At 47.5% G+C, this 27,854-nt stretch overlaps 1 protein-coding gene across 3 annotated transcripts; it reads left to right on the forward strand.

Annotated features, from left to right (window-relative positions):
• The first annotated feature begins 1,429 nt into the window (after nucleotides 1–1,429).
• Nucleotides 1,430–27,571, forward strand: KIF4A (kinesin family member 4A). Of its 3 annotated transcripts, none has more exons than XM_084806625.1 (31): nucleotides 1,430–1,801; nucleotides 5,586–5,725; nucleotides 5,898–6,012; nucleotides 6,524–6,714; nucleotides 7,672–7,764; nucleotides 8,978–9,144; nucleotides 9,454–9,548; nucleotides 9,903–10,022; nucleotides 10,151–10,326; nucleotides 10,526–10,587; nucleotides 11,931–12,063; nucleotides 12,584–12,642; nucleotides 12,997–13,102; nucleotides 13,388–13,444; nucleotides 14,102–14,287; nucleotides 14,517–14,620; nucleotides 14,734–14,878; nucleotides 15,463–15,573; nucleotides 16,150–16,233; nucleotides 17,172–17,285; nucleotides 17,513–17,668; nucleotides 18,014–18,099; nucleotides 19,045–19,174; nucleotides 19,728–19,898; nucleotides 21,201–21,308; nucleotides 21,852–21,929; nucleotides 22,019–22,120; nucleotides 22,512–22,658; nucleotides 23,562–23,681; nucleotides 24,906–25,031; nucleotides 26,066–27,571. In XM_084806625.1, the coding sequence occupies exons 2-31, from the start codon at nucleotides 5,603–5,605 to the stop codon at nucleotides 26,252–26,254; spliced, it is 3,654 nt and encodes a 1,217-aa protein (XP_084662751.1). In that variant the 5' UTR covers nucleotides 1,430–1,801; nucleotides 5,586–5,602; the 3' UTR covers nucleotides 26,255–27,571. The 3 variants fall into 3 exon arrangements, with proteins under 3 accessions (XP_084662751.1, XP_084662752.1, XP_084662750.1); XM_084806624.1 differs by having other exon boundaries at nucleotides 1,781–1,894; nucleotides 26,066–27,551; XM_084806626.1 differs by lacking the exons at nucleotides 23,562–23,681; nucleotides 24,906–25,031; nucleotides 26,066–27,571 and adding an exon at nucleotides 23,731–23,793 and having other exon boundaries at nucleotides 1,714–1,801.
• Nucleotides 27,572–27,854: the final 283 nt, after the last annotated feature.

The raw sequence follows: 27,854 nt of genomic DNA on the forward strand, positions 1-27,854 counted from the left end.
GCGTACTATCCAGTAGGTGCTGCAGATCCTCATAGAAGTGATCTACTTTTGCTTCTTCAGCATCTGTGGTTGGGGCATATATTTGGGTCACTGTGATCTTAAATGGCTTACCCAGAATTCGAATTGAGATCATTCTGTCATTTTTTGCATTGTATCCAAGCTCTGCTTTAGCCATTTTTATTATTAATTATGAAGGCTACTCCATTTCTTCTGTGGTCCTCTTGTCCACAGTAGTAGATCTGGTGGTCATTTGATGTGAAGTGGCCCATTCCAGTCCATTTCAGTTCACTGACACCCAAAATGTCTATATTTAATATTGACATCTCCCCAATAACCACATCCAATTTGCCCTGGCTCAAGGATCTTGCATTCCAGGTTCCTATGGCGTGTTGATCTTTAGAACATCGGATTCGTCGTTCACCACCAGCACCATCGGCTGCTAGCCGTCCTTTCGGCTTTGAGCTAGCTGCGTCATCACATCTGGGGCTAGTTGAACTTATCCTTTGTTCCTCCCCAGTAGCATTTTGACCATCTTCCGACCTGGGCGTCCCATCTTCCGATGGTATACCGACATATCTCTGGTTGTACTGATCCATTTAGTTTTCAGGGCAAGAATACTGGGGTGGGTTGCCGTTTCCTTCCCCAGGGATCGTATTTAGTCTGACCTGTCTGCCATGACCTTCCCGTCTTGGGTGTCCCTTCACGGTTTAGCTCACGACGTCATTGAGGTGCTCAAGCTCCAGCACCACGACAAGGTAACGATCTCCTTTGCTGAAGATATTTACTGAAGATATTTGCATATATATTTGCATATATATATATATATATATGAATGAAGGGGCCGCGGTGGCTTAGTGGTTAAGACGCTGAACTGCAGACCAGAAGGTCAGCAGGACAGCAGTTCGAGACCCGAGTGCTGCGAGACAGAGTGAGCTCCCGTCTTCAGGCCCAGCTCCTGCCAACCTAGCAGTTCGAAAGCAAGAAACTGCAAGGAGATCAATAGGCACCGCCTCGGCGGGGAAGAGAACAGCGTTCCGTGCACCTCGGTGTGCACGGCTTAGAAACGGAGATGAGCACCACACGCTAGAGTAGGACACGACTGGTTGGGGACACCTTTACCTTTTTACCTATATATGCAAATTTGTGTTATGGGCCCGTGCCCCGGATCTTTTAAGACCCCAGCAACGCCCCTGCCTGGCTACACAAGGGAATGTGGGCGCTGCGGTCCAGCACACCTGGAGGGCGAGCGGTTGGGGAAGGCTGCCTCAGACGCTCTCCCCTGCGGGTGTGTTGGACTACCCCGCCCATCATCCCCGGCCAGCATGGCCAGTTCCCCACGCCACCCCGTGGAGAAATCCCCATGGCGCCTGAATCCCCCTCGGACCTGCTGCGAGAGCGCGTCGCATGCGCGTCCGGAAGCGTCCGGCCCAGTTCTCCGGGGGAGAAGAAAGGAAGGAAGCAGAGGCAGGGAGCCCAGGAGGCGGCGGCCCGCTGCCCCCAGGTGTTGTGAACTACGGCGCCCCCCCATCCCTGACCCGGCCCTGTGGCCTGGGCAGCCGGCGCGCAGGCCCGGCCGCCCGCCCGCCGGAAGCCCCTTCGGCGGGCGGGCCGAGCCGTGAGCCGGAACAAGCCGCCTCTCCCTTTCCTCGGAAGTATGTGACTCTGTGCCAGCATAGATCTACGGCGACCTCTGGACGTGGGCGAGCGTCATGGCGTCACCCGGCGTAGCCTTGCGTCCTGCGGCTCTTCCCTCCGCCTCCTTCCCTCGCCTGGCCGGATTGGCGCGCCGCGTTTGAACGTTGTAAGTTGCGAGAGGGGCGGCGGCGGCGCGAGGGGCTTGACTGGCTGGCAGGCCGGCCGGCCGGGGAGGGGAAGGCGGCCGCGCGCTCGATGGGTCAGTGGCGGCGCTGAGGGGGTAACGGTCGGGGGGGGGCTGTTTCGGCCGGGGGGCATTTCGGGGGGCATGGGGGGGCTGGCCTTCGGCGCTCCGCTCCGCTCCATTCTGGGCCTCCCCGAAGCGCCTCAGGGTTCTACGAGCTCGCCTTTCGCGGGAGGGGGAGGTTATTATTATTATTGTTAATTATTATTATTATTATTATCATTAATAATTATTATTATCATTAATAATTATTATTATTATCATTAATAATAATTATTATTTTCATTAATAATAATAATTAATAACAACAACAGCGCAATAATAATGGCTTGCATCCAACGTAAGTCCGATATAAGCCCCATTCTTTTCAAAAGGGTCTGCTGTGACTAAATCTGGATACAGCCAGATTTTTTGTGGCTGCGAAAAAGGCCAATGCTCTTTTGGGCTGCATTCATAGAAGCATGGCTTCCGAATCCCGGGAAGTACTAGTTCCCCTCTAGTCAGCACTGGTTAGGCCTCACCTGGAGTGCTGTGTCCAGTTCTGGGCGCCGCACTTTAAGAAGGATGCGGACAAGCTGGAGAGGGTTCAGAGGACGGCAACGAAGATGATCAGGGACTGGAAACAAAGCCCTGTGAGGAGAGACTGAAGGAACTGGGCATGTTTAGCCTTGAGAAGAGAAGACTGAGGGGAGACAGGATAGCGCTCTTCAAGGACCTGGAAGGTTGCCACAGAGAGGAAGGCCAGGATCTCTTCTCGATCATCCCAGAGTGCAGGACACGGAATAATGGGCTCAAGTGACAGGAAGCCAGATTCCGGCTGAATGTCAGGAAAAACTTCCTGACTGTTAGAGCAATACGACAATGGAACCCATGACCTAGGGAAGCGGTGGGCTCTCCCACACTGGAGGTGTTCAAGACGAGGCTGGACAGCCATCTGTCAGGGATGCTCTGACGTGGATTCCTGCATTGAGCAGGGGGTTGGACTCGATGGCCTTGTAGGCCCCTTCCAACCCTACCATTCTATGATTCTAAGCCCAGTGTATCATCATCATCATTTCTACTGCTTCTTTTATAGCCTGCCCTTCCTACGAGATGCCTGGGGCAAGGTTCTTCTCCCCCTCCCCTGCTTTATCCTGACAGCAACCCCGTGAGGTAGGCTTAGCCTGGGGACATGGTGCTGACTGGCCCCAATAAGTCCACCTGGTTTGCTTCAGGGTTGGAGCAGGGGTTTGAGTCGTTTTATCGTGGCGACAACCCTGTGGTGTAGGTCCAGGCTAGGAGGTGGTGACTGGCGCCACAGTCACCCAGGAAGCTTCATGGCCGCTTGTGAAGGTTTGGACCTGGGTATCTCAGGTCCCGAGCCCGCGCTGTCGGCTATACTACGTTTGGGTCTCAAAACTCATTCAGGGGTAACAAGATCGGACAGCAAGACCCTCAAGAGAAAAGAAGCAGTGTTTGCATTGTTAATATTAGTAGTGTGATTATGGTAGTATCCAATGTTAGTCCTGTCTAGAGCAGACCCAGTGAAATGAATGAGGCTAAGTTAGTCGCAACTTACTCAAATCCCGTTCATTTCAATAAGTCTACTCTAAGTAGGACTAACATTGGATACGCCCCTTAGTGTTTATGTAGGGCTGGATCCAGACTTAGTCAGGCTTTCAGTGGATCTACTCCAAGGATAACTCAGTCTGAATTGCACTGAGCTGGGGGTTGGACACGATGGTCTTATAGGCCCCTTCAAACCCTACTATCTTATGATTCTATTCTGTGATGCTATGGATCTATCCCTGTATAAACACTAATAAGCCTACTACTGTTTTAAGACTTTTTTCTAGGTCTTATTGCTAAGGAATTAGTTTGTTGATAGTACAAATTGTTGCTTATATGTGTTGCATTGGTTGCTCAATTCCCATTGATATGAGTGGGTCTACTCTAAGCATGACTAAGTCAGGATCCAATCCGTAACACTTTTAAGCATTTCCCAAAATGTCATTCTAGTTCTTGATGCTTCATGTTCGTTTCCATTGCCCAAAAAAGATGGCCTATTAGAAATAGGGAGGGAGAATACCATTTATAACTGTAATAGCAGAACTGGTGTTAAGCAGAACTAAGTTAAGCAGACTGCAGCCTTTGGTGAAATTGATAAGATACATGGACAGCAATTGGAGAGAACGCTGGAGTTGGCACTCTTGGGGGTGTTTTGGGGAAATAATAGAAATTGCTCCTCTAAGCCATTGGCTGGATTTTTGTTGGTGGCAGCTAGACTGGTTATTGCTCAATTTTGGAAGGACTTAAGAGGAGTCGCATGGGATGCTTGGTGGGCCCGGGTTTGGAAAATTGCCTTAACAGAAAAGCTAACAAATAAGTTACGAATGGTGAAAGGAAGTAGGAAACAAGATAAATTTACTATGGATTGATATCAGTTTATTAGGTATGTTGGCAATACTCAACTTCATGACACTCTGCCTGTAGCATATCGGCCCCTCTGGTTTATGTGAACAATGTATTCTATAATTTTCTGCGTTAACCTATTGTAATTTTTGATATACCTGGACTATCGCATGTAAGGGGGTAAGGAAATAAATAAATAAAAAATGAACAAGGACTTCACATAGCAAATAGATGAACTACGGAATTCGCTACCACAAGGTGGAGTGATGGCCACCAATTTGGATGACTTTGAAAGGGGCTTGGATTCATGGAGTCTAAGGCTATCCATGGCTACTAGTTCTGATGCCTCTGTGCTGCCTCCAGTATCAGAGGCAGTCTGCTATGTGCACCAGTTGCTGGGAGCAGGAGTGCTATTGCGCTCATGTCCTACTTGTGAACTTCCCACAGGCAGCTGGTTGGCCACTGTGAACAGAATACTGGACCAGATGTACCCTGAGTCTGTTCTTACGTTATGGCCCACTGAGTTCAGTAAGACTTATTCCTAAACAAGTACCTATGCGTGTGATAGCAGGCTTGGCTCCTACATGGTATTTTGCTTTTTTGTTCTGATTTGGTTCAGTGCTGCTTATAAGAAGCCCAGATACACAATACTGGTTTGATTTTTAGGGAGCAATCCTATGGCCACTAAACAGCGGCTAAATGACCATAGGATATTGTGTTAGCTGGGAACCGACCTTGGAGCCCGTGCTCTGAGGTCGGTTCCCAGAGAACCAACCTCCCTCCACTTCCACGCTGCCTCAGAGGCAGCGCGGAACAGCCCCATTCTCCGCGCTCGCAAGAGGAGCGTGGAGCGGCCGAAAAGGGGTGTGTCTGGGGGCATTCCAGGGCAGGAAGGGCGGAAATGCCTGTACGACACATCCGATGTGTCATACAGCAGCCTCCTCCCCCGCTTCATCCTCCTGTGGCTAGACAGCCGCAATCAGCTGTCTAACCAAAAATGCAGGGCAGGAGAAGAATGGAGGGAACGATCCCCTCCGTGCTTCTCCTGCCTTGCTGTGGATAGGCGGTCCCCTCCAAGTTCGGAGGTGCCCACCTATATGGATAGAATTGCGCCCTTAATCTATTTGTTTGTATAATGAAAAACCTGTTAGGAGTCACCAAGGTTCCTTGAGCACGGTAGCTAATATGTTTGAAGCCAAAGATGTTCTCCCAGTTGTACGGCTGGCTGATGGTTATGTTGGGCTTAGAACAAAACGTGGCTGGTGGTGTTTTCCCATGAAATAATGTTCTGTGACTTTCTTTTTTTTACTTTTAGGAAGATAGTGATATAAAATGTCAAAAGAAGACACCAGGTTAATCCCTGTGAGGGTGGCACTGAGATGCCGCCCGCTCGTTCCTAAAGAACTTGCGGAGGGCTGCCAAATGTGTTTGTCTTTTATCCCTGGAGAGCAGCAGGTAAGGATAATTGTACCTCTGGGGACCTTCTGTGTACTTTAACTTGCTCTGAAATAACATGGCTATCCTGGTGGTTGCGAGAGATTCATACTGCTATGAATGAGACGCCGGAAGAGTTGTTTATGCAATAGACAAAACAGTAGCCCTCACTCTTCCTCCTCCTTCCTTGCAGGTAGTTCTAGGCAAGGACAAACCATTCACGTATGATTATGTTTTCGACCCATCAGCTGAGCAAGAGGAGGTGTTCAGTTCCTGCATTGCTCCCCTTGTAAGGGGCATTTTCAAAGGTGAGGGCCTGTAGAGACGGAACGTTTGGGGGACATTTGCGGTAGGAGGGTGGTATCATGGAGGCAAGTAAATTGACAGCTCAGTTGTCCCCTAACAAAGCCTTCCCTGTTTTAAGAGGACCTGCTTGCTTGAAATCAGCTAGCTCAGCCTTCCCCAGCCTGATGCCCTTCAGATGCTTTGGGATAAAACTCTCATCTCCATCACAACTGGAGGACACCCAGTTGGAAAAGGCTGCTGTAGTATAATCAACTGAATAAGTAGGGGGCAGTTTTGACCAATGGGGCCTTTGGTGCACACTTGTTCTATTGATTATTAGGGATGCCAATGTGAATTAAAGAAATTTTAATTAATCACCCACTGTATTAATTAAATTTGCCTTTGTGTAAACCAAAAACAAACAGTTCCAAAGCAAACAGTTCTCTTGTTTTTTGATGTTGCAGTTGCAGTTTTCAGGGGCAGTTGCACTCATGCAGATGACACTTACTTCCTTTTTTGGTCTTTCTTGCATAGGGTACAATGCTACCGTTTTGGCCTATGGGCAGACGGGATCCGGGAAGACGTATTCTATGGGAGGGGCCTACACAGCTGACCAAGAGAATGATCCTGCCGTCGGAGTAATCCCCCGGGTGATAACGCTTCTCTTCCAAGAAATGAAAGAGAAGATAGAGTGGAAGTTTTCCTTGAAGGTCTCCTATTTAGAGGTAGATACCATTTATGCTTTCAGTATTACTGGAGTTTAAGAGAAGTTGCTATATTGGGTCAGGAATTGCTTATCCAGCACTTTGAAATCTGAGCTTTAGGGCAGAGGTGGGGAACGTGTGGCCCTGTTGTTGGCTATGCTGGCTAGGGCTGATGGGAGTCCAGCAACATTTGGAGGGCTACATGTTCCCCATCCCTGCTTTAGGGCCATAATTGGTAGGAGTTTGGTTGAGGCTGGAATCAGGTTCCTCTGTGTAGGGTTGGCCATTTGAACCAATCAAAAAAGGGTTAGTCAATAGGCTAGTCAAGTATTTTTAAAAGCATTGCCCTTATTAGAACAACAAGAGTACTTTAATCATTGACAGGTTTGACACTTTTCCTAGTTACCAAAACAGACTAGTTAACTGTTAACTCTGAAACAAGGAAATCCTGTTAGTTTCTTTTTATAGGGTGTTTGGGTGTGGGTGGGTGGGTGAGTGTGTGCGCGCGCGCACGCGCCCATCTCAGCATGATATGTTGCTGAGTTTTGTAAAGGTTTCTGAGTAAATGTTTCTGAGTTTTGCCCTCAGGGTGCATAAGATGGCTTTGGCAGTGCTGAACAGTTTTCCCAACTCCCCATAGATTGCAGTGGAGCTCAGCATCCCCATTCTCAGTCCCCTTGCAAAGCTGTCACTTCTAGCTGCTTTAGGGCAAGAATGTCAAAGTCCATGGCAATTGAATGAGGTTTCCGCACTCATTCTGCAACTGTTAGCTTAAAAATAAATTCTATTGTCCTCAGTGGGGTTTACTCTCAAGTGAGTGTGCATAAAATTACAGCCTTCATTTTTGCTGGATTTTTTTTTAGGTCTGCTCTACCCTTTATCCTTCTCTACCTTTTATCCTTCTCTTGTTCTTTCTATGCTGCCTCTTCTGTTTTGTTTGGATTTTTGTGATCTATGCTTCTCTTCTGATACCTTCAGATCTACAATGAGGACATCTTGGACCTCTTGGCACCAGCCAAAGAGCGGACATCTCAGATCAGCATCCGCGAAGACCCCAAGGAAGGCATAAAGGTGGATTTCTCTGTTTGCTGCTTTTAGGGAATAGGCTCTAACTTGTCATTGAAGTAAGGCCGGTGGTATCAAATGCATCACGCCTTGTTCTGTGGTGGATGCACACAAGATTGCTACCCCCAACTTGCTTGGGGGGCTTGTGACATGGGGTTACCCTTGAAGATGGTTCGGAAGCTGCAGCTGGTGCAGAACGCAGCGGCTTGCCTGATTAAAGGCAGTCGCCGGCGTGATAACATCACTCCGGTGCTGAAGGAGTTGCACTGCCTACCAGTTGTTTTCTGGGCCAAATTCAAGGTGTTGGTTTTGACATTTAAAACCCCATACAGTTCCGGCCCAGCTTATCTCAAGGAGTGCCTCCAGCAACACCAGACAGGCTGCTCAACAAGATCAGCCTCAGATGGCCTTCTCTCTGTCCCATCAGCCAGGACAGCTAGGCTAGTGAGGACGAGGGAAAGAGGCTTCTCTGTGGTGGCCCCCACTCTGTGGAACTCCCTCCGTAGGGAACTCCGCCATGCCCCCTCTTTAATGAGCTTCCGCCACACATTGAAAACTTGGTTGTTCAGGCAGGCATTTGGGGTGGGTTAGGGAAATTTTGGAAAATGACTTTTTAATGTGTAATTTTATTGTTTTTAAACTGTTTGTATTATTGTACATCGCCCAGAGTAGCTGGGTGACTGGTCAGATGGGCGATTAAGAAATTTAATTGAATGAATGAATGAATAAAATAAGAATCTGTTTAAAATAAAAATGTATGTCCTGCCTTTTGGCCCCAAAAGCTCATAAAGTGAGGAGCACAGATGCAACAGATTGGCTTTCCTCTTAGCTGCCTTGCTGTTCTCCCTAAACAGAAGGGCTTCTCTTTCAGTTCCCTGCATTGTTGTGCATGTTGAACAGCTAAATTCACCTAGATGCCCTTCTGCTTCTATCTCAAAGTAAGCCTGTCCATTTCTGTAACTGACTCTTTAGCCAGATGATAACTAGTGTGGGGCAGCACATCTCTAAACCTAGCTATTGATGCCTGGAGCTTGAAGGCAGACTAGTAAAGCTATGGGATTAATCCAGGTGGTCCTGCCTACAATTGTACAGAGAAACACCTAGCTAAAGCCTTGGACAAAATAGAAGCCTGGGAGGATTTTTAAAAGATTCAGTAAAGGAAGGGAGAGTCTCAAGGGCAGGTAAAGCATCTTTCACCCCCTCTCTTCTCCCAATCCAGATTGTGGGACTAACAGAACATGTGGTGATCAGTGCCCAAGAAACTGTCTCCTGCCTGGAGCAGGGAAACAACTCCCGAACGGTGGCTGCCACGGCTATGAACACCCAGTCCTCACGCTCTCATGCAATTTTCACCATGTCCATTGAGCAGAAAAGCAAGAGTGACATGTAAGCAAAGGAGTTCAGATCCCCGATCTTTTCACAGGACGAGATTTGGCGCGATGAAAGAAGGTTTGGGTTTCAGGGTAGGGGCGCCTTTAGGCTGAACTGCTTTGGGAGGAGGGATGTTGTGAGAAGGGAAGACAGAACCTTGGCTCAAAGGTAGAAAGACAAGGAAGACATTACCTTGAAAGTTGCTGACTAGCTGTCGGGCGATCGCTTTGCATATTTGAAATGCTACCCGTTGAATGACTATTGTTATAGTGTCAACCTTTTCCATTCACTGCGTTGTGAGTGAAACTCTTATTTCTGGTTTAGGAACACCAGCTTTCGTTCCAAACTGCATCTCGTAGACCTTGCTGGTTCTGAAAGGCAAAAGAAGACCAAAGCAGAAGGTGATCGACTACGGGAAGGTAAGATAGCGATGTGGGTTTGTTGTGTTGATAGTGGAACTTCTGGGTGCAACCATCTCTTGGGTTTTAGAAATCCTTACTTTTACGGAGGAATAGTCCTTGTTTCTGACTAGTGGTAAGCCAAGAATATAGTTGTTCAGGCCTGCCTAAATGTAAGACTGTTTACATGGCCCTCCTAGCATTTAGCTGAAATGAATTTTGTGAATATCCAGTGTTGCCTCTTTCATGGGGGTGAACATTTCACTTCATGCTTCTCCAGGCTTTTGTTTCTTCTTAATGAAAGGCTAAGAAGTTTTACCTGGGAACTTCTATCCCTCCCCCTGCCTGTTTGGTTTTGTTTGTGTTTGTGTGCAGGGATCAATATCAACAAAGGACTCCTCTGTTTGGGGAATGTCATCAGTGCTCTTGGGGATGAAACGAAGAAGGGCAACTTTGTACCTTATAGGGATTCCAAGCTAACACGCCTTTTGCAAGGTAAGAGTGGAACACAAAGCCCACTGGGGGTCATCTTGTGCCTCTGAAAACCTTCTCCAAAGGTGTGAAGTGTTTCTTTCTCTTTTTCTAACCTAAGCTGTTGCTCCTGCTTCTGTTTCATTCTTCAGATTCCTTGGGAGGCAATAGTCATACCCTTATGATCGCCTGTGTGAGCCCAGCAGATTCCAACCTTGAAGAGACTTTGAACACCCTTCGCTATGCCGACAGGGCTAGAAAAATAAAGAACAAGCCAATAGTGAATATTGACCCCCAGGCTGCAGAAATCCGCCAGCTAAGGCTGCAGGTACTCAGTGCTCTGTGTGTCTGTGGGCCACTAGACTGGAGTAGGGGAGCAGGCTGTAGGGATGTATATGGCTTCAGTGTCTGCTGAATGTTTACTGAACTTGATGTTTACTGGAACAGCTGCCACAGACATACAATGTTCTTAGGCTTGTAGAAATGGCAAGATACAAAGTTAAAAGTAACCACTGCCTCTCTCCCAGGTCCAAGAGCTGCAGGTTTTATTGCTACAGGCTCATGGAGGGACGCTTCCGGTGTCTATTGGGTAAGAAATGCCAGTCAACTGCACCTGTTGGCTTGGGATGGGGGTGGTTTTTTAGTTTGTTATGTTATCTATTCAGTGGTGTTTAAAAAAAAAAAGTCATGCTCTCTTTTTTCTTTCGGTAAACTTGATTGCACCAATACTTATACTGGCCAGGTTTGCAGCAAAATTTTCTACAAGGTGCAGCCAGTGCAGACTTGAAAGTAAAAGCTTTGTTTGGCCTTCAAGGTTTGTATTGGGAGGATGTTGTTGGAAAACTGAATCCTAAATAGGACAGGAGTTTGTGGTAAACAATCCCACAGGCAAAGAATAAACATCCAAATTCTGCTTGACTTTGAATTTTGTCAGTGGGATGTGTATCTCAGTCTTAAACCCATAAATCAGAATAGCAGCCACCTCTGCATAGAAACACAGCCTAATGATGCCACACTACTCATTCTTTGCAGTTTTTCAAGCTTCTCTTGCTTCTGGCCTGCTACTTCGTATTCATTTGTGTCTTGCTTTCTGTCATGTTCCCATTCCTCTAAAAGACAAGCTTCAAAACCCCACACCCGTTGTGCTCTCCTTGAGGCATGGCAGCTTCCCCTCTTCTGTGGCTCTGTAAGTTGGCCCACCCTTTTCGGTGGCCTGCATCTGATTCTGTCTTCTGCCTTCCTTGCTGTCCTATCGGTGTGGCTCAGATTATCCACTCTCCATGCAGGGCCTTTCTTGTTTCATAAAGAATGTGTAATCCACTGTGTGAGCAAAAGGGAATAATCCAGAGTTGTTTTGGTAGGCAGCCAGAATTTGCACATGTTTTAAGATCTCTAAGCAGAAAGAACAGGGTGGGGGTCTTTTATTGGATGTCATGCTGACCTTTGGAGGCACTCTCAATGCTTCCAAGGCCCAGTGCCACTGTGGGGACAAGGATCGCAGCTTCCTTTCCAGTTCTGGTCGGGGAGCGGGAGCAAGGGTCTTGCCCTTTTGTTGCCTTAGTTTTGGAGACACTCAGAAAGCAGGAAGATGATTTGCTACTTTCCCAGTGTGTCTGAGACTCAGGGAGAGCCCACTCCTTCCTTTAAGATTTGGAGAAGAGCAGGGGCTCTTGCCAAGCTAAAAGATTGTGCTTGCCGGTGGCAATTGTGGACCCCGCAGGAGTCCTGCCATGCATATATTACTAGGAGTAGAATATCCTATAGTTAGGTGAATAGTGGAGAGAACATTAACGTATTTCCAGCTTCCGAGGATCTTCTCCTGTACCACTTGCATTCCTTTCAGGAATCCAGCTTCTCTGTTCTAGAATCACTGATCAATTGTCATGGGGAGGAGGGCGACTGCTAATGCATAAACTTTCTGCTTAACCTTAGTGGCGAGCCCTCCAATAACCTGCAGTCTCTGATGGAGAGAAACCACTCCCTTATCGAAGAGAATGAAAAGCTAAGCCGTGGCCTGAGTGAAGCAGCAGGTCAGATCGCCCAGATGCTGGAAAGGATCATTATGGTAAGACTACAGATAGGAAAAACTCATCTTTCTGGGCCTAAACATGATTTCCTTCCTGCCAGTGAGGGTTAAAACAGGAAAGGGTTACTCCATTTCCAAAAACACAGCCAGCAGGCCTGGCTCAAACGTCTTCAATAGTTTCTAAAACAACGTTTTAGGAGGCCTGTGTTTTTTAGGTGTTAGCCTTGTTCATGGATTCGGTGGGAAATACTAAATGTCTGGCTTTTATGTGCTCAGCATTATCAGGTTTCTATCTTTGCTGTGTGTTTTTTATTGGGACCCTTTCCTTTGGCCTTTCCTTCCTAGATTGCACACCCTATTGGGTGCAGACGCCTCTGTATGCTTTGTAGTGCCAGGCACGCTGCTACTCCCTTATGTTTAGTAGCATGTATCGAAGAATGATCTGCAGTCCCCCTGATCCAAAGCGACCACTTGGTCACCTCCTAGTCAAAGGAGTCCTACCGTTAACGCACAACTGAAGCGCACTCATACTTCATAACCTGCTTCCCACTTTCTGTAGACAGAGCAGCAGAACGAAAAGACCAGCATGAAGCTAGAGGAGCTTCAGCACCATGCTGCGTAAGTACCTGCTCTGCACACGTGGAACTGTTTGAAACGTAGAGCGATTGGCATGGGTCTGACTCTATCTAAAATATGGGAAGCAAGACTGTGTGTTGTCTGGACCTGTTTCTCAGGCATGAGAATTGGCTGCAAAAGCTAAGAACTGTTGTTGCATGGTCTAGCTGATAGCCACTTATCCCTGCATCTGCTGGTCCTTACTGCTCTGTTGGTTGGAGGAAGAATGTCCACAGGGGAGGTAGGAATAAATGAGCGAGTGTAAGTCGTGCAGGATGAGACCTTTTCAGTCATGGATCTGCATGGCATAAAACTTACTCAGACTTGCAAATGCATTCTTGTGTGACTGAATTTCAGCTTGAAACTCGATCTTCGGAAGCTGCTTGACACTCTGGAGGACCAAGAATTGAAAGAGCATCTGGAATTGGTTTGCCATCTGCAGCAAGTGATCGCCCAGTTGCCGGTAAGAGTCCTCTTGGAGAATGCGGGTGTTTCTGTGGCTTACAGAATCCATTGCTTTTGCTGCCTTCCCACTTTCTTGGGGGCTCTTGGAATATTGAGCATTGTGACCTCCTCTGAAGTGGCTCCTGGAGAGGTTCAAAATGGCGAAAGCAACATCTTTTATTCTGGGCCAGATCTTGCTGGTGTTCAGAATACATGAGGTTTCTAATTACGAAATTCTAATTACGCAATCCGCAGGTTGCCGGAACTTTTTGTGATGCCAGGCTAAACCTTGTTTCCTCTGCAGAATGAAAATGCTGCTGGTGTTGCTGACATGGACACATCTGATCAGGATTCTAGTGCTGTAAGTAAGAGGCCTCTTGGTGAATGGTTGGATCTGGGTTCAAGTCCTACCTCTATGTTTACCTTTGCAACCCTGGAATAACTAGCTTTCTCTTGGCCTTAGTCCTCCATTTGTAGCTAGGACTTAATAGCAGCGCATCTTACAGGGTTGTCAGAGTGTACACCGCTTTTTAACTCAAAGAGACTTTGCGAGTAACAAACATAGTTGTGTAAGATTTGTGGGGAGGGGCACCAGTACTGGAAGTTCTGTGGCAGCCATTAGGTACTCAGTAAGTTCTGCAGTGAGGCGGAGACCCAACTCTGGTTCCACCTCCAGCATTGTCCAAATAGACCACGCAGGCCACATCTGTTAAATTCATCCCCTTTACATTTAACAGGATCAGGATCACTGGGGGGGGGGGGGGTGCATGTGCTTGACCCCCAAGCCAGCATCACACGCAACCCTGGTCCAAAAAGGTTGTGCACCCCTGCTCCATGGAGACAGCAGTAAACTAGCAATCAGTAGCAGGCTGTCTTTGGTCCAGTGAAGATGCTGCCGAAATAGCCACAGTGAACACCTGCTATGTTGCTGCTGTGCATTGTTTTAGTTGCAGAGAGTCCTCCTGTTTTGACCGTGGTTTCCTGGTTATGTTAACAGTTCTCTCTTTCTCTCTTCCAGGCTTCAGAAGGTGACCTGGATGCACAACGATCCTCTGAGGAATACGCCACGCAGCATGCGCTCCACCAGGCCCAGATGTCGAAAGAGCTGCTGGAGCTCAACAGGGCCCTGGCTCTGAAAGAGGCCCTGGCTAAGAAAATGTCTCAGAACGACAGCCAGCTGGAGCCCATACAGTGCCAGTACCAGGTAATGGCTGCTGACCAGAAGGGATGTACAGTTATACCCAGTGGGCTTCCACATCAGGTGCCTTGCAAGCCACGGATAGCAAATCTCTCCACCCACCCCTTTCTCTAGTAGAAGTGCAGCCTAAAGGAAGGAAATAGCGCTCCATCTGGCTACAGGTTTTTAGCAGCTTGTTTTGAAATTTGAGTACAGATGAAAGGATGCTGAGAAATGTCTGTGTTTTTAAATCAAGACCAACATCAAGGACCTAGAAGGGGAGGTTGCCAAACTGCAGAAGGAGAAAGAAGACCTGGTCCTAGCACTTCATATGACAAAGAAGGATGTCAGTCAAGCAAAGTGAGAGGCACATATTTGGGGGTTGGGGGGTAGTGGCCCACAGGGAAGAGAAGAGGCCATTGATCTGGAAGGCCTCTTGAGCTTGTGGTCACAGAGCTACGCTGTCCTTTCAGGCTGAGTGAACGCCGTAGGAAACGACTTCAGGAGCTGGAAGGAGAAATGACAGATCTGAAGAAGAAACTGAAGGAGCAGTCAAAGCTTCTGAAGATGAAGGAATCCAGCGAGCAGACAGTGTGCAAACTGAACCAGGAGATCCGGGTATATGATGCCAGAGTTTCAGTGAAAGGGATAATGGGGCAGGGGGAGAAACAGCCAAAGGTTTTCAAGATTGGGATTGCATTGGTTTGTGTTTGTGAATAACTGTAGCTGTGTAATTCAACTGTGTGTTTCAAAAACTCATGACATAATAGGAAAGCAATAAATTCTGATTCTGCCCACCATAATGTTTCTTAACTGTTGTGTAACAAAAAAAATACAAATGTTTGCGGATTTGCTCCTTCAGTCGTCAGAGCTAGAAATATTTCTAGCTCCCAATAGTCCCAATAATCTCATTAAAACTTCTCAGTTTAAGTTTTAATGAGATTATTGAGACTATCATAGGTTCCCAAAAGCTGTACAGAAGTATCTTGATGAACTTGGAGGACGGTAAGACTTCAAGTTCCCCTGTTCTCACCAAAACCTTTAGAAATGGGGATAATTTCCTAAAGTCCTCAAAACTTGAGCTTGTACCCTTCATATTTTCAGAAGGAGAGTGCTTCTGAGAGTCTATCTTAATGTTTGTTCAGACCACATGCTGTGCAAATTCTCATCCCTTGCCTCTTTTTCTTTTGTTCCTCTTATAGGCAATGAAAAACCAGCGTGTTCAGCTCATACGTCAGATGAAAGATGATGCTGAGAAATTTAGGCAGTGGAAGCAGCAGAAGGACAAGGAAGTTATCCAGCTGAAGGAACGGGTAAGTTTAGCTACAGGACAGCATCTTTGAGATATAAGGAGCCAGACTATCTCTCCTCATTGCAAGGATGTTGATTATTTATGTCGAAGTCTTTACAGTGCCGTTCAATAAGAGGTTTATGCCAGGAATGCATTGGGTTAATTTTGAAAAAAACTCTACCATGGCACAGAAGAGATTTCCTCCACTTGGTTTACTCTACTTTTTGGTGCTGTTCTCCTTTTTATTTTTTATTTTGCTGCACAGAAAAGATGGTACAGTCAACAATAAATGGCAAATACTGAATTTGATTTTCATCTGAACTTGAATATTCTCCAGTGATCACTTGAAATTGGGTTGTATGGATTCTGATTTCGAAGCATTTCAAATGACTAGATGAGGTTTCAGGAAGACTGATAATTTGTATTTTATGCCTCTCTTTATCAAAGTGAGTCACAAGCCTTGCCAAGTTTGAGTGCAGGCAGGAGCAGCTCATTGCTATGGTTAGACACAAACCTTTATCTTGCTTGCTGAAAGCCAAGCTGAAGAAGGCAGGGTACTGGAAAAAGTCAGGCACTACTGCTCTTCTCTCATTTTCAGGACCGCAAGAGGCAATATGAACTTGTCAAGCTGGAGCAAGACTTCCAAAAGCAAGCCACTGTCCTCCGGAGGAAAGCAGAGGAGGTGAGGGGTCATGGACAAGCCTTTCTTTCCCTTCCCCCTTCCAAAGTCTCACAGTTTTAAAAAATAATCTATAGTGGTTAGGCAGGCTGAATCTTGGAATGCTTGGGCAGATATGGGGAGTGGCTTCCAAGATTAGGATCCTGTGATGCTGTAAATCAGAAGAGGGTGGGGCGTGTGATGGTATAGAAAGACCTCTGTCTTACAACTGTGTCAAGGATTCCAGCTCTGTGCATAGAATCAGTTGCGTTAAATAGTGTGTGCGTGGCTTAACTTTGCTTCATTCTGAGTGAGGGGAGGGACCGCACCGCAGTGGTAGAGCCACTGCTTGGCATGCAGAAGGTCCCAGGTTCAGTCCCCAGCATCTCCAGGCAGGGCTAGAAGAATTCCTGCCTGAAACCCCGGAGAGCTGCTGCCAACCAGTATCGACAATACTGACCTAGATGGACCCATAGTGTGACTCAGTATAAGGCCGCTTCCTGTGTTCCTGTGCTTCCAAGATTGGTGGTTTTAAATGCTAACTTTACAGGAAGGCCTTGCATAGTTTACAGATCAATGGAAGAGTAGGTAGAGGAAGAGAGCTCTGTCCCTCATCCCTTACCAAGTACATGCTTAGAGCTTTCTTCCTCAGCTATGCTGGCTTAGAGCCTTTGTTGTAAACCGTGTTTTAGAATGCAGATTTCTCGCTTGTGGATGGGTGGCAGAACATTAAGTATCCCCTTTATTATTATTATTATTACTACTATTACTACTACTACGATTTTATCCAAGATGGTGTCCATGGTTCTTCCCCCTCCACCTTCCTGCCCTTAATCCTCCTAAAAACCCTGTGCCGTAGATGAGACCAACAGAGAGTGACTGTTCTAAGCTTCGTGGCTTAGCCGAGGGGTTTGAGCCCAGATGTGTCAGGGCCTACTCCAACTTCTACACCACTTTTGTAGGCTGCTGCTGCTAACAAACGCTTGAAGGATGCTCTGCAGAAACAGCGAGAAGCTGCCGATAAGCGGAAAGAGAACCAAAACCGAGGCATCGAAGGAATTGCTGCTCGGGTGAAGGTGGGGCTATGTGACCAGTTTTCTAACCTTGTTTCTGCCTAGGTAGGAAACAGATTCTCAGTGGTATAGTTGGCTTATTCTGGGAAGAGAGACACAAGAGCAGAGGAGGGTCAGGATAAGGCAGAGTTAGCCCATGGGCTCTTTCCAGGCATGTCCCAGGTGACTCCGGAGGCCATGGGGAAGCATCTGAAGACCCTTTGCTGTAACTGGGCTCCCTTCTTGTCCAGAGCTGGCTTGCGAACGAAGTCGAGGTCCTGGTTAGTATAGAAGAGGCTCGGCGCCACCTCAGTGACCTTCTGGAAGACCGAAAAACCTTGGCGCAGGAGATAGCGTCTCTTAAAGAGAAGCGGGATGCTGGGGAGAATCTTCCCTCAAAATATAAGGTGAGCAACGCTGTGATGCAGGCTGAGGCTGAGAGAGTAGTCCAGAGGAGCGGGGCATCTTGTGTTCTAATCCGGGGCTGGACTTTCCTTGCTTTGAGGGGGGCATCTTGGGATGGGTGGCTCCTCCCCCCACCTCTGAAGGCAGCACTTCCAGAGGCGAGTTTTGCTTTCCCACTATTATTAATCCCCTTTCAGTTTTCCAAGAGGGGAAAGTTACAGACTTGTCTCCCTAGAGACTATCATTGATGCTTTTCTTAGTTTAAGGTGTTACTTCTGAACTTAGGCTGACCTCCCCTTGGGGAGCTTCTGCTCTTATCATTTTTTCCTTCCCATAATTCCTCCCAGAGGCGCACATTCTCGCACAAAGCTGTAGAAACGAACCATTCCATCACCAAGCAAATAGACAGCCTGGAAACAGAGATGGAGCTCAGGTATGGCATTGTTCTGATTTCCAGAAGAGCAAAGCCACAGAGTTAAGAACATAAATAGGATCTGATCCAGCAGGGCTCTTAAGACCCATGTAGCCCATGACTTTTGTCTAATCCCCATTTATAGCCATCTACCTCAGTAACCATCGCCACATCTTTTGGTAGCAAATTCCATAGTTTTAACTATGCTCTCTTGCTGCATAGTATTCCTCTGTGTGTTCTTAAACTCTTACGTGAAAGCTCAGCTGCGGCTATTTCGGCGGCCGGGGGGGACAGCAAAGTCCAGCCCCATCCTCATGCTGGGAACATGCAGTGGGAGCAAAGTGCTGTTGAGAGGAGATTGTCAGGAAGGGTGGTGTGAGAGGTTTTTGCTAATAATACTGAGCCACCCCATGCTCTGGTGCTGAACCCGTTGATCTGAATGGGGTTTGTCTAGGTCAAGTTCCATCTATATTGTGCTTCAAATCATTAAAACGTGTAGGGAGCAAACCGCAGTGACGTATACACTGGAGACCCATGATGAGGGCCACTCTTTTTTGTCATTCTGTGCACTTAGAATTATTTATAAAGTGTGGCATTCCTGGCAGAATCCCTTGATTCCTCTCGCCTTATCGTTTGTTCAAGTTCCAGGTGTTCAAGGCTGTAAAAATCCTCAAAACTATGCCACAAGCATTCCAGCTGAGCCGTTATGAGCTGTTCCATCTATCTTCCATCATAAAAGAGAGCATTTGGGAGAGGACACTTAATGTTTGCTTCTCCTTGTTGGGGTGGAAGTCCAGATCATCTTCTTCCATAGTCAATAGGAACTGCCTAGAGAGAGGGAGCATCTGGCACATGCCGATGTTTCACCTCCTCAAACAAACAGGGAGCAAAGAGTAGCCTTATTCTCCACATGGTCTGCTCTGCTAACAAATATGCAATGAACTGATGTGATTGCTTTTTCCAAAGGAGTGCCCAGATTGCTGATCTGCAGCAGAAGCTGCTGGACGCAGACACTGGAGACCGCACCAAGCAGCGCTGGGAAAGCATCGCCACCATTCCGGAAGCCAAGTGTGCCATCAAGTACCTGATTGGTGAAGTAAGGCTGAGTGGCAGCAGAGCAGAGGGATGGGAATGAGGAGGAAACAGCTTTGAAATGGAAGGAGGGGCTTGAGCCTTCAGAATAAGGGGTGGGGGAGGAAGGGGCACTGCTGCATTACATGGCTTGCCCCAGATGTGACAACCTGGCACCCAGGGAGGGCCTGTAACTCAGTGGCAGAGACCTTGCTTTGTATGCAGAAGGCCCCAGATTCAATCCCCAGCATCTTCAGGAAGGGCTGGGGAGGAATCCTGCCTGAAACTCGGGGGAGCTGCTGCCAGTCAGTGTCAACAATACTGGACTAGACGGCCCAAGGGTCTGACTGAGTACACGGCAGCTTCCTAGGTTCCTGCGACTTAAGAGGATGAGGTTAACAAGCTGGGGGGGTTACTGCTTGTTTCTGGCCCTCATTGGCAGCCAAGTGTATCTAAGCCAGCATTCAGGGTTGGTTCATACCTCATGTGCTGAACAAAATACCAATAGGCAAAATGCAAATTCCTCAGCAGAACATTCTTTAACATCGCCCTTTGTTTTGTGTTTGGTTTTTTTGAAGCTGGTTTCCTCCAAAGTAGAGGACGGGAAACTAGAGAACCGCCTTCAGCAGAGCAAATCCACTTGTGCTGACATGCATAAAATGCTTCTGGAAGAGCGAAAAACGGTGGCTGAAATGGAAGTGGAACACGAGAGTCGGCTAGTCCAGCTGGAGCAGGAGCATCAAGAGAAGGTATAACCTGCCATTAAAAGCCGCAGTGACTTGAAAAACGGCTTAACTGTGCCCATTGGTGGACTGAAGACAACAATCCTTATCCTTTGGAGACTTAAAACTTCTTTTAATACAGTTGGTCACCACTCTAGCTTTACTTACTGCAAAGTTTGCTTGTAAACAGGTTGGTGGCACTTTTAACTTAATTTTCCCATGCTAGTTTTTGTCTGTGCACAGCCTCGCATATGTTGGCTTGGCACAATCTCTTGTTAGAGGGAACGGTGACCAGTATTATCAGTGTTGCCCTGATTAACAACTTGCATGCACTTCTCCATAGCTGTGGAGAAGTGGAGCCTTGAAAGGTGATTCAGCTGCTCTTGTCAAATCTGTGGACTTGGGATGTTTCTGGATCTATCGTCGTTTCGAACTCCATAGCAGTAGCCTAGTGTGGGAGCTAAGAGGCTTCTCACAACCATAAGCTTTTGGCAAGTCACTGTGAACCTCCTTGCCTAGTTCAGGCTTTCCGATTCCCGTTTGTGGCTTGGGCAACCTGAGTGGTTTAGCCAGTTATCCTGCAGGGCTGCCCTTGACGATAAGCAATTGGAGGCCGATGTTCCCCATTTGTCATTCTGGGTCTGATTGATTGATTGATTGATTGATTGCATTTATACCCTGCCTTTTTTCCTCTTGCAAGGAACCCAAGGCGGCTTACATTATCCTCCTCCTCTCCATTTTATCCTCACAACAACATCCCTGTGGGGTGGGGTGGGCTGAGAGTCTGTGACTGGCCCAAAGTCACCCAGTGAACTCCCATGGCTGAGTGGGGACTAGAACCCGGATCTCCCAGCTCCTAGTCCAACACTCTTGCCACTACACCACACTGGCTCTCTGATTCCACCAGAGCCCAATATAGTCCCCTGTGTCCTGAAATGGCCTGACCAGGAATTGTTTATATAACACCATCCCTGTCCCAAAGAGGTTACAGTCTAAAACTTGACAAGGGGGAGGAAGATGGAGGTGAAGGAAAAGCAGGGGAGGATGCATTGAGGTTGCCACCTGTGCTTAGTAAAGACACCAGGGGTGTATAGCACTCCCTTCTCTTAAGGCTGGTGAAATCCAGAGTCTCTTCCAGAAGCACCTCAGGATGTCTCGTCTTGGCTGACTTGCTGATGAAATTCAGCTGTATGGGGCTGGGGGAGTACTGCTTATTTTAATGTATTTGCACTTACTGCATAAATGTCAAGTGCGCAGCCTGGTAGAATGTCCCCCTCTCTCCAAACTTTGCCAACTCTACAGTATTGTCTCTTCCCCTCCCCTTTCTAGGTTCTCTATCTGCTCAGCCAGATACAACATAAAGAAGAAGCAGAGAAGAGGCTCGAGACCTCCATTTCGGAACGGGAGCAGCAACTCCTGGAGCGCCTCAAGTTCCAGGTAAAAGCGGGTGGGCATCTTCAAGCATGGCGGGTCCTGCCCCAGGATGCAGCTATATTCCAGCATAATCTGCAACCATTCCAGTGGGAGGGAGGCTGTCCTCCTAAAAGAGCAAAGGAAGGACTTGTATACTGATGATTCCTCACTGGGGAAGACTTTGTTTTCTGGGGGAGGAGGCAAGGAGTCAGTCGGCTGAAATAAATAAATGTCCCTGTTTATTTAAAGGGAAGGGAGAATAGAGAGGGTAGGTGAAACTGGATGGTTAGAGAACTACCAGAGCAGGAGTTGCTGTTCCTGCATAATTCCTTTCTGCCCTGGAGCTGTTAAAGCAACAGGTGCAGTCTATGGGCCACAAACTGGTAACTTCAAGCACTGGAACTCGAGACCAGGAAAAAAAAAAAGGCCAGAGCTAGGATAACGTCCACTCACATTGCATACTTAGGAGGCAGGTCTTGCAAAAATCCGAGGTGTGGGGGTCAATCCAGCACCTGGGATTCCTCCATCTCAAATCTTACCAGCACTTGACACATCTTCTGTGAACAGGACGAAGAGCTGGCCAAGATGAAGGAGGCCTTTGAGAAGGACCACGAGCTCTGTGAGGAGCTTGAAGCTGTCAAACAGGTAGGCCTGAGCATGGCTTCCCCTGTCAGGGGAGCTGGCGTTGCTCCCGCCATGCAGCACAGCTGATAGTCCATATTCCTCTCCCACAGAAACTGAGGATCCTTCAAGCTGCCAGTGGCCAGAAGATCCGCAGCATCCAGCCAGCACTCACAGATACCCCGGAGTCTCCCTTCGATTACATTCCACCCAAGGTGCGTGTTCTGTGGGGCAAGGCATGTAGTGGAGATGGTTTGCACGGTTAGCCGGCCCTATCGCCCCAAACCTAAAGTCGAGTCACTATTCGAAATACAATCAAAACACTTCACATCATTACCTTAATACTTTTAAAGAATGGTCATGCTCATCCCTGATCGCAAAACGCAGGCCCAAACTGGGAAGGTCTTACATCGCTAGAGAGCTGCGTTCAGATCTGGGAAGTGTGGGTTAAAATTCCCGCCTTTGTTAACACTTCTGGCCTGGAGTAAGTTGCACCCTTCTCTCTGCCTATGTTCCCCATCTCATTAGGCTAGACTAATTACCCTGAAAGTCACAAACCCAATAAATTCCTGTGGCTGTCTACTTATACTTATTTTTTTGTCTTAGCCGAAGCCCCGCAGGCAAACAACAGCGAGGCCTGCATCCGAGATGGAAGACCTGTCATCTGAACTGGATGAGTCAGGAGGAGAAATGGAAGACGCTGAGTGGGTGCCAGCCAGAATCTCCAAAGCCATCAAGAAGAACATTTTGGGGGTATGATTGCCATGGGGAAGCGACCGGCATTTCATAAGCCCCGAAATCTATTCAGAAGGAGCCATGCGAGCAAACGCAAGCATTGCTTTGGACCAGGCCAACGTGCGCAGGGTTCAGTGTCCTGTTTCCAGCAGTAGTCAGTCAGGTGCCTCCAAGAGCTCACAAGCCAGGCATGAGGGCAGCAGTCCTCTTCCGCCTTTGTCCCACCCCCCGGCAACAGATATTGAGGTAGATTGCTTCTGTACATGGATGTTCCATGTACCTCTCAAGACTGACAACCATTGATCTCCTTCTCCACGAGTTTGCCTACACCTCTTAGTTTTAAAGCCCTCTCACTGAGCATCACTGCATTTGTGTTGGGATATTCCCGTCCTTCTGCACTGAAAGCCGTTCAGCTGAACTTGTCTGAGTACCTCTAACGAACTTCTGCAAATCCTCCTCCCCTTCTTGCAGAACTTGCTGGATTCTCAGGATCCAGCAAGTGGGAAAATAGGATTCAGTGGAGACTGAGCAAGCTGAGTTAGTAATCTGAAGGCCTTGATGTCCCAGGGAAGGAACAAGAAGGCCCTGCAGGATAACTGACTCCAACAACTGGGGAAAACCTAGGCAAATTGCACTTGCCCCTCCTTTGGAGTCTCAGGTCCTCAGGAGACAGTCCTGGGTTCGTTGCCAGCACCATTGCTTTCAGTTTAGTTCCTGACTCTTGGGTTTCTGACACCCGGTTCTGTGCCAGCTAGCTCCAGGTCTTCATTCTGTGGCACAATCCACTATGAGGGGGCATTTATAGGGTGAGTCCCAGAAATGGACAGACTGTGCAGGCAAACTTTGCTGAGGGTGCACAGGACTACTGCGCCTCTTTGTAAGGGGGGCTTGGAGTCTTCTCATGAAGCTCTCCTTTCATAGTGCACCTGCAAAGGCCGCTGTGGGAACAAGCAGTGTGGCTGCCGCAAGCAAAAATTGGCCTGCTCAGAGGACTGTCGCTGTGAGTCTGAGAAATGTCGAAACCGGGACAACTCTGTCTTGGTGAGTGGCTGCTGGCAGTACAGCTTTTCTCTTCTCTTTTCCTCTGCAGGGTAGCAGGTGACCTGGAACTGCCTGCCCTACCCTGCCTCCCAGTTGGCAAGACCGGTTACATTAGGGGGAGCTCCTGCCCAACTGAGATCCTGCAGGAGTTGCAAAGTTACAAGAGCAAACTAGCAGAAGGTTCTACCCAGCAGCTCTGAGAGGGTGGAAGTCCAGATTTGCGGGGCTGAGGGTGATGTTGCTCTGCCTCCTTGAGGGATGCAGTTGTTGAAATGAGCTTTAAAGAAATCTTAGCTGATCAATCAATCCATTGGGCTAATTTGATTAAACTCTCTGCATATTTGCGCATGACTAAATCAAAAGTCTTGAACAAAAAAATAAACCCATGTTCTAAGATGGTACCTGTGTATGCATGAGGTGCCTTCTTGGAGGCACTCCCTCACGTGTGAGAATGGTGAAGAAATGCCTTTTCTGCCATCTGTGGCGTGTTTAGAACTGCTTCATATTTAAAAACGTGTTGCCCCGTGTCTGTAGGAGCGAGTGGCATAACTCTCCCCCACACGCAGCAGTTCTGCGCGGGTTTGCCTCCCCCTGTGGGGAGTGCTCTCCCTCATCCACATGGGTCCTCTGGGGCCACTTGCTCTGCACACTCCTCTCAGCAGGGCATAACTGTTGCATGCTGGGATCTAGCTTGTGTGAGTTTTAGTGCCTTTGGGTTCTCTCCAGTTCTGTATCCTGTATCTCCCAAAGATGGAGATGAACTCTCTTTGAGATGGACGTGCCCTGGTTGGAGTTTGGAGCTTCAGGCACGCATGTCCTTTCTGAACATTAAATCAGATAAAACATGACATGCCGAAGTCCCTGCTAAGGCAAGTCCAGCTTCTGCGTGGTTGTGGTACCTTGGCAGGACTCCAGGGGAAGGGCGCTTTGGTGTCATGGGGCAGTCACTGAGAATGCCGGACTTGGCAGGACTCCGGTGCCCATTCTGGTGTAGCTTCACTTGTTTTATTTGTTTTTTTTAGTTTGTTCTGTGGCAGGGTTTTTAATCTATTTGATTAGGTTTTAGTGTCGCTAAATTTTGTCAGTTGCCCCATGGACTACGTTGAGTGGGAGGTATACGTACACGTGTTGAAATAAGTAAAATACATGTCAGAGCAGGTGCCATGTATTGAACTGGGTCAAGCACAATCCAGACTGACTGTGCATCATGCTTTTTCCACTTAGGAGGGGACCCTCCTGGATGAGCAGGTGGGAGATCCCAAGGACAGCGCTTTCAACCTTGAAGATCCCACTCTGGTGACCGGAGGAGACACTTTCTTTGAGCCTCCAGCTATCACCCCTACCAGGAAGGTACGAGGACCACAGAGACGCAGGTGGAATTGAAATAGCAGGTTCTGGTTTGGCTTTGAGGGTGGGGAGGCATTGGGGGACTTGTGTGGAGTGGTCATTGAGATCACAGTCATCTGGCTCCGGTAAGGGGGTAACAAATGGGTGAGTATAGTCAACCGTTTACCAAGGGGTAGCTGACAATGGGCAGGGTGCGTGCATGTGTGTATGTATGAGAGAGAGTGAGAATAATAACTACTTGGTAAGCTAGCCAAGTGGCTATGATTTTTTCACAAAATGCGTACTTGAAATAACAATCATGGGGAGAAGAGATTAATGAATAGGGCATCCTATGGCGAAATACAGTGCATTCTTGGCTGGGGGTATAGGGTCATTTATATGGACAAATGGGCCGCCTTCCTCATCACTTGGCCGGACAAGTCAGATGATCAGCTTATCAAGTGGTTACATATACACCCTGGTAAGTTACTATTTGGTAAATAGTCACTTCCATTCACCCAGTTTCTGAAAAAGAAGGCTGAAATAAAATGCTGCATTCTGCCACCTATGCAGTTTGTCATTCAACATGTTTCAGACGCACAAAGAGATGCAAATGAGCTTATGTCATGCCAACTAACAAGATACACATTTATTGGTGCCCCTCCATCGGCTGAGTTTTTGCATTGTTGAAATCCTTGATCCTGCCCACCCTGTGGGCAGCTGGCATTTCTTTCCAATCTTGAATTCTGTATCATAGAACTGTGATGGACAGTCCTGAGACAGGCACAACTGGATTTTTAGGAAGCAGGTTACTCACAGTTGCTCCCTTGCACATGCACACAGGGCGTAACCCTGTTTCAGATGCTTTTGGGGGAATCCCCACTTCCCTCCAGCTTCTGATGAAGTACATCTGTTCAGATGTCTGCATGTGCATGCAAGCCAATTCATAGCGGGCTCTTCTCCAAAGCCACAGGGTGGGATTCATAGACTGTGAAACAAAAGTTGCATCTCAGCCTGTGTGACTGATGTCTCCTCTCCCTGCCCCCCACCCCAACTAGGTCCTGGAGGAAACTGAGCAAGAGAATTTGCCCCCCAAGAACAGCACAACCTCATTCTTTGCCCTGGGTAACTTGGAGGTTGGTGAAAATCCACAGCCAGCTGTGAAGAAGAGGAGGAAGCGAGTGCTGAACAGTACGAGCGGCTTCTTCTCTGGCTGCACCCCTATTAAAGAGGACTTTGATGGTTAGCAAAGCTGGAAAATTTGGTGAATGTAGTGCTAGACCTGACTTGGTCCTGTAGAAGACAAGCATTCTGTTAATTTCATAGTGTATAGGATTTTTAAAAAAATAAATAAACTTGAAGAATATCAGTGTGCTTGTTGTGCTCACTTGATGGCTCTACAGAAGAACAGAAGAAGAGCCATGCTGGATCAGGTCAAGGGACCATCTGTTCCAGCATTCTGTTCACACAGTGGCCAATCAACTGTTGACTGGGAACCCACAAGCAGGACAGGAGTGTAACAGCACCCTCCTGCCCATGTTCCCCAGCCACTGGGGTGCATACTGCCTCTGATTCTGGAGGTAGCACATAGCCATCAGGACTAGTAGCCACTGATAGCCTTCTCCTACATGAACGTACACCCCACACAGCATCTCTTTTCTTGCAACAGGCTGAGCTTGAGAGGAGCATAATAACACAGCTCTCTCAAGAGCACCCTTTGATGACTGTCTTGGAAAGTGTAATGAGCATAGAGCCAGCCCCCTTCTGAAGAAGCTGGACTGTCAAGAGCAGGTTACTAGCATTAGAGCGTGGGGGGACCTGCTGAAAAATGTCTTAGGCCAGCCACTACGACATATGGCCATTTTGTTGGCCCACGTGGCTGCAGTATAGGATCTACAGCACTGCAGAAGATTTAAAGATCATACGAAAGAGAAAAATTAAAGGGGGGTGGCATATTTACCGAGGGCTACTGCAAGTTTCATTATCTAGGAGGGGAATCTATCTAAAATCTCAAGCATATCCAGTGTTCGTTTGTCATTGAATTAATGGCTATGTTAGATTCTGTTGTTAGCCAGTATAGCAAACGTAAAGCCTGATCCTATTTATTCCACCCCTGTGGACACACGTTCTTCAACATGCAAATGTAATATCTAAATTTTTGTTATTTTTACACCCCTTCCCTCTTATGGCTGTTACTTTTTTCTTTTCTTTGTGGTTCTTGCATCAAAATCTTAACTCCGCCCTGGAAGTCTTTTGTCTATACAAATTTCTCTTTAACCTCACAATTTTGCTGGGTGGAAAATTCATTTTCATACGCACTGGATGAAAGCTGATATAATGCAATGAACTGTTTTCCTATAAATAGCAGTCTATTGTTAACTGGTAGTTAATATTAATAGTATTTCTGTGATTAATAAAAAAGGAAATCTTGAATTTTGGAGATGCCATAACAGTGAGAAGCCTACATTTTTGTGTAGCAAATATACCTTAATACTCTTTCATGGGTGTTTTGAAATTTGACTGATTACACAATAAAATAGCACCAACCTCAGGCTGTCACTTGCAGATAATCTAAACTCATTTTTCCTACAACAGAGGAGGGTATCCTTGCCTGGGTTGCTCCTCCTACTTGCTCCAATAGGCCGGGCTCACAACTAGCATGTATATTCCATCCCATGTGGAAGAAGTATTTTTATGCCACTCCTCCCCCGAAAGACTCAGGGTGGCTTACATATAATTGATTAAACAAGACAGTCCCTGACATCAGGGAGGGGAGAGGAGACAAATTAATTCATTCCTTGGGGCTGGTGGAATGGCCCTGCTCTTCCTTGCTCAGCTCAGTCTGCT

The sequence above is a fragment of the Heloderma suspectum genome, chromosome 6 (genome assembly GCF_057233095.1).
Source record: "Heloderma suspectum isolate Gila_16-S chromosome 6, 16-S_ref, whole genome shotgun sequence".
In the NCBI taxonomy this organism is placed as follows: Eukaryota; Metazoa; Chordata; class Lepidosauria; order Squamata; family Helodermatidae; genus Heloderma; species Heloderma suspectum.

Excerpts from the sequence above, each read along its gene's own strand:
- KIF4A (XM_084806625.1), top strand. The coding sequence starts at position 5,603 with ATGTCAAAAGAAGACACCAGGTTAATCCCTGTGAGGGTGGCACTGAGA. Across the intron at positions 6,013-6,523 it reads TGTAAGGGGCATTTTCAAAG|GGTACAATGCTACCGTTTTG; the intron begins GTGAGGGCCTGT and ends TTTCTTGCATAG. Across the intron at positions 25,032-26,065 it reads CTATCACCCCTACCAGGAAG|GTCCTGGAGGAAACTGAGCA; the intron begins GTACGAGGACCA and ends CACCCCAACTAG.